At 38.1% G+C, this 11,779-nt stretch overlaps 1 protein-coding gene across 2 annotated transcripts; it reads right to left on the bottom strand.

The window, feature by feature from the left end:
• Window positions 1-392: 392 nt before the first annotated feature.
• Window positions 393-11,564, bottom strand: LOC134531983 (chaoptin-like). Of its 2 annotated transcripts, none has more exons than XM_063368089.1 (2): window positions 11,021-11,564; window positions 393-6,124 (listed from the first exon to the last, which is right to left on the bottom strand). In XM_063368089.1, the coding sequence occupies exons 1-2, from the start codon at window positions 11,037-11,039 to the stop codon at window positions 2,574-2,576; spliced, it is 3,570 nt and encodes a 1,189-aa protein (XP_063224159.1). In that variant the 5' UTR covers window positions 11,040-11,564; the 3' UTR covers window positions 393-2,573. The 2 variants fall into 2 exon arrangements, with proteins under 2 accessions (XP_063224159.1, XP_063224158.1); XM_063368088.1 differs by having other exon boundaries at window positions 393-6,235; window positions 11,021-11,563.
• Window positions 11,565-11,779: the final 215 nt, after the last annotated feature.

The following is an 11,779-nucleotide window of genomic DNA, read 5'->3' as shown; positions in this document are numbered from 1 at the left end:
ATGTTCACGACTGTCGTGCATAGGGCAACTATGAGATATGAGTGGTAACCATAATATTACATGGTGGAGAAATGAAGATAAAGGTTTAGTACAATTCCCTTAGTATGTACTTCCAAGAATCTGTATCGGGCATTTCATGCTTAGAAATACGGATCCATAAATACTCATCCACCCTCAGAATATTCTTAAATGCTTTTCGTAAACAGACCCTACTCTGCTATAGTGATCTGTTTTTCAAATCATGTGAAGTTTATTCTGAAGTTCTGCACATTGTATGTGTACCCAGGTAGGCACAGCTCTTAATTTTTACCAAGTTTACAAAATACTTTATAATGAATGGGAAATTCTCATAAGTGTTTTACTGTAGTGTTAACGGAGAGTAAGAATAAATATTTAAAATAAAAATTAACTTTAATAATGTACAATCTTAAACATCACATTTTCATAATTACAACAGGACTCATTCAGCATTCCATCATATTTGCTCCTACAGAAAACTTGTTACATAAAGGAATGTAGGTTTTTATACCCCTTTACTTAATTTGATTACTTAAGTAAAATTTTACATAGATTCCATTAGACACTTTAAGAAAATACTGTTTTGAATAAAGACAATACATATTTTGTTTCATTTTTATTTAAACCAAAATATTTTCCAGGACTGTAACCTTTGAATATATATACTGAACATATATACTGTATATATGTATGTATATATATACTGTACAGTATATGTATATATATATACTGTACAGTATATGTATATATATACTGTACAGTATATATATATACACACACACGCACACACACACACACACACACACACACACAAAGCTGTAACAAATGCAGGTTCAATTCTTAATTACAACACATCTCCTATCAGCACTTGAACCTAACAGAATCTTCTGCTGATTTTTTTTATTTATTTTTTATTTTACAAATAACAACACAGCTTTCGTAAATGTTTTAATGATAGCAGATTTTCCAACACTTAAAGTCATCATCCTTTCATAGACATTTTTAGATATGTCTCATAGGGACCCACTAATTATTAATAATGATAATCTGTGCGTATTAGGAGCGGGGCAGCGGAGGGGACAGAACCACTTTGGTCGCTGTGCTTTTTAATTATTTCCAGTTGTTGTTGTTGGGAATGATTGATATTTTAGGATTTCGGGGGAGGGGGGGATGATATAGCCTCCTTCCTGAACTATAAGGGTGATACATATAAGTTTATAGTTTGTAACAATTTATTTATTCAAAGACATTGGGGTATAGGCAGTTTGGGGGAAAAAATTTCATGAAGTTTTTCTAATTTCCCCCACCCCCCCTCAAAAAAAAGTTTGTACCCAAAATGAAACTGCAGACAGGTATACATTTCTAAATTAACACTTGAAACAGCATTTTTTATTCTTTTGAGGTTTATAACTGTTTACATGGGTCTTCATTTAACTCAATGGTCTGAATACAGACATAAATGTAATAAAATAGTGACATTTCTTTTTTAATTTCTCAGCAACTTGGTCAGCATACACCCTTGTTGCAAGCTGTTTCTAAGCCAGTCACATCAGATGGTCGTTGATTACCCTTGTTGCCGTTTAGAGCATGGGTGAGGATATAGACGAAATGACATCATGTGCTTTCTGTCTACAACTAGCATGTACTAACCTAGATGTTGTTGCCTGTGTATAAAACTCAAAAAAAAAATATTTTTCGTATAATGGCCATTACTGTCCACGTCTAACATTTTTGCAGGGAGCTTGTATTTTTGCAGGAAAGATTCATAGCTCCAGCCCGTCATCGTGAACATTGTCGTTTGATCTGTTGGGTTGATCCAGAGCTTCTGTTTAGTTAGTCGCAGGTCCTGGGTTCAGTTCCAGAACGTGGTGTGGCATTTTTCACTGTTGGAACATTTACACCCCCGGGTCGCTTCAGCCCAGTACTGCAGATGGTAACAGACAACCATTGCAGAATCATCTTGCCTAGTCTGCTGTAGTCACGCCTCGACCGTTTCCCCGTGGCAGTGGCTGGGATGCCAATCCATCCCCGGGCTGTTCAGTGAAGAAGACAAATTTCAGTCATGACGATCTGTGCCATGTGATGATCAGTGGGGCTAGATGGTGCAACATTTAGACCTGGCCCACCCTGAAGGCACGCAGGCATGAATCTACTTGGATAATCTGAGGTTAGCTTGTGCGCAGTTCTGGTCTAAAGTGTTCAGCATTTGACTAGCACAGTTGCAAGATAATTACAATTTATAATGATATAAAATTTAAAAAAAGGCAGCTAGACAACTAATCTAAAGTAAAAAATAAACGGGTACTTGTAGATAGCGACAGCAGGAAGTAGAATTTTTTTTTCAAAGGCACGTGGTTTTGACACTTTACTGATTTTACCGTTTCCTGGCACCATGTTGTGCATAGTGTGTGGCAAGTAGAGCCTCTCACATGATTGACTTGTCCGCCGCCCAAGGAAACCTCCCTGGAAGATAACCAATGGAGATTGTGGCAGTACAACAGGAAAAGCACGAATTCTGTGTTTGGGTACACAACTCTGGCTGGATGTTGAAGGTCTTATCTCACAGATACGGGAAGTGAGAAAATTATGACATTGCCCTCCGTTACGGTGATCTTGGGCAGTTCGGAAGAGTGCGAGCATATCACGGCCTTCCAGGTCTCGGACAGGAACAAGTTCTGCACGATCTGCAACCACTGGATGTCCTCACAAATAGGGTTCCCCAAGAGGATGAGATAGCTGAGCGTGGGCATGGTGAACCAGTGGTCGATCAGTGTGATGTTCCTCCAGTCGAGCCGAGTGTCGGTGCTGGCCGGGGCCCTCGGGAAGCTCACGTTCAGCAGGTGGAGGTACGGTGTGCCGGAGAAGTGCTGGCCCGTCAGCCCTTGCAGCGCGTTGCCCCCCGCGCCCAGAGACACCAGCTGGTCCAGGTTTGCGAGCAGGTCTCGCGGGAGCCCCTGCAAGCTCGTGTTGGACAGCTCCAGGGTTTTCAGCGACGAGGGGAAGCGAAATACCGTGGCCTCGGAGCTCGTCAGCGGGTTGTTGTCCAGGTAAAGGGTCAACAGGGACTCCAAGTCGAGAACGAGATCATCTAGTCGAATGAAGTTGTCGTTCAGGTACAGATGTCTCAAACTATTTCCCGAGGGTAAAACTCGAGAGTCGAAAGATGTTAATTTGTTGAAACTGAGCGAAAGGTATGTGAGGAGAACCAAGTTTTGAAATGCACCTTCTTCCAAAAAGTGCAATTGGTTATTATGTAGGAAGAGCTTTTCTAAATAAATTACATTCCGAAACACATAATTGTTAATGCTAGTTAAGAGGTTGTGGTTCAGATACAAATGTATCAGGTTTATAGTACTTGAAAATGTTTCATTGTCAATTTTGTTCATACAGTTATGTGCTAAATTCAGCTCATTTAGGCTTAGATTATGAAAAAACACACCCCTGTTTAAAAGTGTGGCCCCATCTGTTGGAAAGCTTGCTTTGTAACCGAGTTCTGGTTTCCTCGGCATGGAAGAAATATTAATGATTTGTTCATGTTCATGTTCATGTTTCAAAAGATCTTGTAAAATTCTTTTTGCAGAATAATTTAAACTTACATATGTATCCATCTTGGTGTTATCTTGTTCAAAATATGAATAATCAGCTGTTCCTATCAAATTATTTTCTAAATTTAGCAAGTACAACATAGGCAAATAAGAAAAGAATTTATAGTCTAAGGATATTAAGAGGTTATTACTTAAATCTATTACTTTTAATAATTTTAAAGACATAAAAAATGCAGGAGAAACACGAACCAATTTATTATGGGATACATTTAAGTATTCTAATTGTGTTTTTATAAATAAATCACTATGAAGGAACTTAATTTCGTTCTTTGAAAGATCCATTATCATTAAATTTTTTAAGTTCTTGAAAACATTAATTTCTATGTCCTTTATCTGATTTGACCTCAGCGTTATGTTTTCAACCTCTGTGATTGTATTGAATGAGTAATTAGATAAAATTGGCATAAAACTATTATGTATATCTACTGTAGTAATTGCAAAGGATTGCAGGAACAATTTTTTTCCGAATTCAAAGTTAATTTTAAATCCACCGATTGTGACTGACTGAAGCAAGCTAAGATTTTCAAAGTGTCCAGCGTGGAGGGTCTTCTCGTCTGAGAGGCAGCCACCGGTGTCACGCAGAGACAGGTACTTCAAACTGTATTGGTTCTTGAAGGTTTCAGCATGGAATATTGTTAGGTTCATGAAGTCAATAGATAATCCCTGTAATTTAAGCAAGGTCGTAAACACGTCTGGGGAATATGAAGATATCATGTTCTCATTCAAAATGAGGAATTTAAGGTCTTCCAACTCTTTGAAAAGGGATGTGTTGAGAGAAGTCAGGTAATTATTATTCATCCTAAGCAAGATCAGATTCTTCAATGCACGAAACACGGTACCTGGTAGATGCTGCAAGCTGTTGAAAGATAAGTCCAAAGCTTTGAGTTCATAAGAATTGACAAAATAATTTGGTTCAATAATCTTTATGGTGTTATGCGACAATAAAGAACAAGATATGGAGGGTTTCATATTTGGTAAACTAGACAAAGACAAATATGTACAATCCATTGTGGATTCACAATAAAAACTATATCGAAAACGCATAAATTTCTGACCTAAATTTACTAACTTGGTGTACACACAAGGATCATTGTCTGAAACATTTGAACTCTCGTGATCTCCCATGTTATGTCCAGGTGTAGTGTCGTCTTCTGGTAAGTATGCCAAAGAATCTTCATCTTTAGAATTTCCTATTGAAGTCATTTTGGAACCCGTGCCATGACCGAGAGTTGAACATTTACGACATACCACGTTTATGCGCATGTCTGGGTTGAAAACTGAGGACATAATTTGTTGAGTATAATATTCGCATGCAGGAGTGTCAACGATACTGAGTTGTTTTAAAAATGGCAGCTGAAAAATTTCATTAAATAATGTAAGATTCCTCCAGTCCAATGCAGTGTGATCCAACGTCAGCATGACAATGTATCGCTCTTGCTGGACGAACGAAACAGGTAGAAAAAGTCTTGCATTGCCATCTAAGTTTATGATTGCAAACTCTAAAGAATGTGAGTCTCTGGTTTTGCTAAATTTAACTTCAGTAATATTGTTGAATGCAAAATTAATGCCATGAAAGATTACTTCCTCCGAACCACCCTCTCCAGTAAAGCCTAACACGAAGCATGGCAGATCTGCAGTCATACCTGTACATTCTTTTGTCTCTGGAACGAGGAGAATATTTACTTGACGATCAGAAATTGTGACTGGTATGTGGCTTAAGTACACAGATTCTAAACTGTTGAAAGACATGTTGACGAAATTCATTCTAACTAGTTCTTGGAAAACATACCTTGACAGTTTTTTGATGAAATTGTGACTCAAATCGACTAACTTCATGTCTTTCGAATTTGCAAAAAATGTTGGAGCAAGGTGCTTCAAATAATTGTTTGAAGCATTAAAATGCTGCAGGTTGGTCAGATTTCGAAGTAAGTGCTCATGGACATAAATCAGGCAGTTTTCATCAACCCTCAGTGTTTCCAAGTTTCGCAACTCTCCGAACGTGCCCGAGTGAAGTTGCAAAATAGAATTGCTATTCAAGTGCAGAACCTGCAAGCTAGAAAGTTCTTTGAAAACATCGCAGTGCAAGCTGAACAACGCGTTGCCTTCCAGGTTAAGGTACAGTAAGTTGGTCAAGTTCCACAGCACTTCCGGATGCAGGAAGCGGATCGCGTTCCTCGACACATCAAGTTCTTGCAAGAGAGTATTGTCGGAGAAGGTGTGCTGCTGCAAGGACGTCAGCCGGTTGTCGCCGAGGTACAGGAAGCGCAGCTCCGTCATGCCGAGAAGAGCACGGGGGGAGATGCTATCAACACGACTGTGCGAGAGCTCCAGGTAGAAGGCGTGTGGGAGCAGAGTGCAGCTGAGGGTGTCGTCCGCCCCGCAGTCGCCCGCCCGGAACTGGTCGTCGAGGTGGGAGAAGTGACTGCCGCTCAGGTTGAGGCCCCAAGTGTCGCGGGGCAGGTCTGGCACCCGGTAGAGACCGCGGCCGCTGCAGTCGGCCACTGCAAAGTTTCCGACATACTCCTGCCACGAGCAGTCTGGTTGGAAACCTGTGTCCTCGGCCGCTCCCACCGCCATCGCGGCGGCGATGCACAGCAGGGCCGCCACGCTCCCTGCAACCAGACCACGAGTAGCCCAGGAGCCATCATCGCCTCGCCGACAGTTTGAGTAATGGAGGGACGAAAGCGTACTTAATGAAGGCTAACATTTCATGTAACTGCATACCCTGAAAGGTTCTTTCATCTCGTATACTATGGTTCCGCACATTTTGTAATCCGGCAGCAATCGGATTGTTTATGGTGGTTTCCAACTGTTGTTTTGGCAATCAGGTCGCATTACTGCGCTACCAGCACTTTTGGTTTGCTCAGAGTTATTCTTTACTTCATGTTTTCATTTCAATGCAGTGTTTCCAATTTTATAGCAAGTTACATTTCACATTTCATGGGTAAATTTCCACAATGGTTTTTTTTTTTCTTCCTAAAACATGTTTTAAATAATAATCATTGAACTATTAATAAATCTTCCTTGTTTTTCCCATTAAAACTATATTGAAATAGATAATCCAGCATGTCCATGGCCCCGAATGAGCAGGAGTAAAGACTTTTCACTGTAGCAAAGGGACAACAGAATTGTATCCCCTTGGAAAGGGTACCTTTCATACATATGGTGGCTTTAGTGTAGCTGGGTATAAACGGAAAGGTACCCTTTCCGATTTCTTAAAATGTTTCGGTTTTAATGCAAATATGCACTGGAAAGGTATCCCCTCGGAAAGGGTACCTTTCAGGATTTTCTGTACAATGACACAGCAGAAAATAAACTGGAAAGGTACCCTTTCCGATTTCTTAAAATGCATATTATTTTCTGCTTTAAAATCGTGAAAGTTATCCCCTCTAACCTATCCTTACCTAATCTAATCTAACCTAATCTAACCTAACTTAACCTAAACTAACCTGAACTAACCTAACCTAAACTAACCTAACCATTCCGAGCACAAACATATACAAACTGGAAATGTTACCTTTCCAGTTATTACCCAGCTACACTACCGCCACCATAAGTCTGAAAGGTATCCTTTCCAAGGGGATACAATTCAGCCCCCCCCCCCCCCCCCCCGTAGCAAATTACAATTACCTTCTAATCATATTTATTACCATTTATATAGTAAACTGTCCTGCCTGTAGGCTGAGTGGTCGGAAGTGCTGGCTGCTGAGCTGAGCATCCCAGGTAGGATTCCCGCCAGGTCAAGGATTTATCACTTGTGGGTAATTTCTTTGCTGGATCCATGACCGGGTGATGTGCTGTACTTCACTGCCCTACTGCAGAAGGCAGTGGTTCTCCATCACAGAATCATCTCGCCTGGTATGCTTGTCACACAGTGGTCATCTCCCGGTAGCGATAGTTGAGGATCCCACCCCGTTCCGGGGTTGACTACCCACCCTCATCATAATCATGATAATTCAATAGAGTCTCAATTATCCTGGTTCCATGTTATCTGTAGTTGCCTTTACCGGCAAACACTGTTAAAACATTTACTAGAGGACATAGAAAATTATCTAACCATTGTCGAAAGATTAAAAATAATTCACCACAAAGATGTAGTTTATTGCTTGAGCAAATCATGGCATGACGTGAAAGAATCTAGACCAAAGAAAAGCTGGAAAAACATCATCTTGAAAAATGATACCACTGAGCCAACTGAAAACAAAGACAATGTTACTGTATCCGTGTTATCCGAGAAATCGCCTACCCAAAGCTGCAGCTGTCTACACTGACTCGGTTAATTGAGACACTACTGTATTGAAGATTTACATGGTATGTTTGTAGTGGAATCTGTAGTATTGCCAGGGGCGCCACCACGTGGATCCGGTGGAGACTTTTTCGTGGGCACGAACATCGTTCGTGTGAGAACGAGACTCAAGATCTGTCTTGCTCTTGATGTTCCACACACCTCACTCTTCATAGGTAGTTACCACATAGTCGAACAGATAGCCATTTTATTATTGCGGCAGAAGTAGATGGATGGTTACACAAGATTAAACTTTAGCAGATAAATGGCCCGGCAGCATGAAAATGATTTATATCAAGTCCAAACCACCCACTTGGACAAAGTCTTTTGCGTTTGTTTTGGAATCCCCTTAAATTGATTACTGTAAAATGGGGTGAATAAGATCACTTTTTAACTTTTGTGGCTACCCTGAATGTAAATAAATTTTATAATACAATCTACACTGGTCTAATATATGAGTTATAACCCCTACTTTATGATTATGTAATTACATTTGGCATTATAATTTTCCTTTTTTATAAAAAAAAGAATTTTGTGTCTGATTCTATTCACCCCATAAGTCGGGGTGAATAGAATCGGGGTACTATTTTCAATGTATTCTTCCATTCAACCTCTTGTCGGGGTGAATAGAATAACTTATAAAGTTATTTTTAATCATTATAAACCATAGACCATATTTCACGACACCTTAAAAACATTTTCTAATGAACAATGACAAAATAAAAAAATTCAAAATTGTAAAACTTATTTATCAAAAAATAATAATTTACAGGTAAGCAGTAGTGGGTTACAATAAAGTATTACCTGGCCATTATAGCTCGACATGCCTTTATACACATAAATGACAGGAATTATTGTTTTATTCAAACACTATATTTGATGCCGGTTTGCACACCAGGATGTATGTCCCTCATACAAACTTGAAATGTGTGATTCATGTATTTAATAACATTAATACATATTGTAATGTTGCAGAACCCTGCCTTCCTAATTAAATAATTTTTCTTTTAAACTATTTTCATGAATGTAAATATTTCTTAAAAAGTCTTTCTAATGATATTTTACCGTTTGTTATATATTTTAGGGTTGATATTTTTTACTTGCTATGTTTTTAAGAAGATATTTTGTATTTTATTAGACATTTTTAATCACTACTATTTTTTATGTAATTATTCACAAATGAGCCGCTGTACTAGATTTTTACCTGTTTAGGCCTATTTTTTCAGGTTATTTCTAAATAAGTTTAATTTTTGTAAAGTAATTTGTATTATGATTGCTGTTCTTAGTTTTAATTAACGTGTTATATAATTATAGATCAAGGGACTGTGTCTGGGCTGGTGTGATGGTTAGAAAGAGAGGCATGAGAGGCCTGTAAGTGTAAGTGAGAAAGAAACAGTGCTTCCCCGCCAACCGAGATAAAGACGTTAATTTCCCCCCTGCGTGGGAACTGAGTGATAACTGCTGTCTCACGGTGTGGGAGAGAGAACGAGAATGGGAGTCCCCGATTTCGATGTGAAATTGAAAAGAGATAGATCAGGGGAAGCCCAAAGTTCTGTATGTACAAGGCTTTTTCATGTATTGTAACTTGTTCTGTGATTGGCTTGTATCTGTAGCATGAATGAAGAGTGCGTGTGATTGGTCGGTGAGGTCATGTGACATCTACTCCCTGTGTGGAGAAGAGTGTGGCAGGACTTCACCAGTCGTCTGTCGATCGCTGCCCCAGTAGGTCGCGTTCGGTGGCTTCTCGCCAAATTATAATGTAATTTGCTAATGGATAATTTCACATTGGTGGTCAGAGCCAGGCCGAGTATTAAGTCAACCTAATTTGTTTTATTTTCTTTCGAACAGTACATAATTAGAAATTACGGCCACCATTCGTAGGCGATTTGGCTCGTGGCGAAATTCGGTTTCGCTGGGTGCGGCCACGTTTGAGGCCGCACTGACTTCATGTATTTGCAGCAAAACATTACTGAAGGACGCTATTTTTTCCGTTAATTCTCATTATGCGAAATACGAGCAATTTTCGACAGTCAGATAGACATGTGGAACGAGTGAATGAACCATTGGAAGTGTTTGGATTCGTCGGGGCATTCTGTGTGAAAAAATAAAAATAAAATTACAATCGGCGTTGAACATCTGTTTATTTTGTATATAATGAACCGTTATATTATGTACTTACAACTGGTTTTAACGAAATCATCAAACAATAGACTTAAGAGCAAAGCATTACAAACAATCAAAAACAAACCAAAATATAAAATGTACAGTTTTCTGTAAATGGAGTTCTAAAAGATTACCTACTATTCCCTGAGATTTTAGTGCAACAATTTTTATAAATTAAATTAAAAAGAAAACTTAACACATAAAAAATACTTAATAGATCCCCTTTTCACAAAATCCTAGAAACGCCTGGGACACATCATGAACCTGGTTCTTGTGCAACTGATAAACAATGAGTAAACAAGGGTACCTGATAAATATGGGTATATCCAAAATTTACAAACTCTTGTATTCCATTAAGTTTTTTTTTGTGGTGCTGTTGAGTAATATTGTCAACTTTTGAAATCACGCTTCAAACCAAGAATTATTTAATATTAACTATAACCTGTACTTCAATGTTTTAATGTATTAAGAAATGAATTCCATCTTTGGGTGATTGTAAAAAGTTATTAGTAAAATAGTAATCTCTAAAGAAACTTTTTAAATAAATTGTTTATGAAATTATTTTTAAGGCACTTAAAATGTGTGTGTAATTGTTTTAAAATGAAAATATCAGTGTAAAAAGTTGTTTTATCAATATATGAATTTCCCATGCTCTTTATAATTGTTATAATTTTAGCATACATATTTTAACAGTGAAGCTAGGAAGTATTATTTGATTATTTACTCAAACACTCAAATTTTTGTTCATTATAAATTAACTTTATACACAATTACTTTTCAGGCTGATTTTTTTATCACTGGACAATGTGGATATGTTAATTTCTTATCCTAATAACACTTCATGGCTGAAAATTATCAGCCTCTTTGATTTGGTTATCAAAAACATAACAATGTTAACTTAGTTGCTTTGGAAACTATATTTTGATTCTACGTTATTATAGAACATTACCTTGTCTTGGGAGTTGCATTACTGTTGCGAACAAATTCTGTTCGAGACTCTCAATGAAATGAGTGATCAGCTTATTTCTGCATGCAGCTGTTTAACATATGTATTATGTTAAGCATCAAATATAGAGACTATACTAAGAAAATTGAAAAATCAACTTCCATTCATAATTTCACAAATAATTTTTCATATAGTCACAGTTACATAAATATTCAACACAGCAGACATTAACTTAACTTTTACATTTGCGACTGCACACTTTCACCATAACTTTCATAAGGCAGCTCTAGCGGCAGACTTCCTTTTACCATTTTAGTTTTTACGAGTTTCCGTGCTCATCTTCAGTGTTTGGTAATGGTTATCAACCACAGATGGTTACAGGATGTTCGCAGATATTCGGAACGTAAGGAAGTGGTGGCAAGCACTCGTTATCACTGACTCATGGTCAGCGATAAGGCTTGACCAACCATCGATGACCCTGACGTCTGTTCCCTTTGTCTCTAGTCTGAAGACAGTCCCAGCATCAACTGCCCCTCGGACACCTCTTCTACAGTAAAAAAGAAAACCATCTCCCGAAAACATTAAATTCAAACTGAAATATAAAATAAAATTCGGTTGTAACTAGATGCTTATTATATAGACAAGATTATATGGTGCATTGTGATAAAATCAAATACCGAAATGCAAGTTAATTCACAATGCAGCACCGAAATGCAAGTTATATCATTGAATTACGTAGCATGTAACCAAAACTTAATTTAG

The sequence above is a fragment of the Bacillus rossius genome, chromosome 5, assembly GCF_032445375.1.
Source record: "Bacillus rossius redtenbacheri isolate Brsri chromosome 5, Brsri_v3, whole genome shotgun sequence".
NCBI lineage: Eukaryota > Metazoa > Arthropoda > Insecta > Phasmatodea > Bacillidae > Bacillus > Bacillus rossius.
The sequence above is the reverse complement of the archived record's forward strand: the minus strand, read 5'-3'. Positions and strand labels throughout refer to the sequence as shown.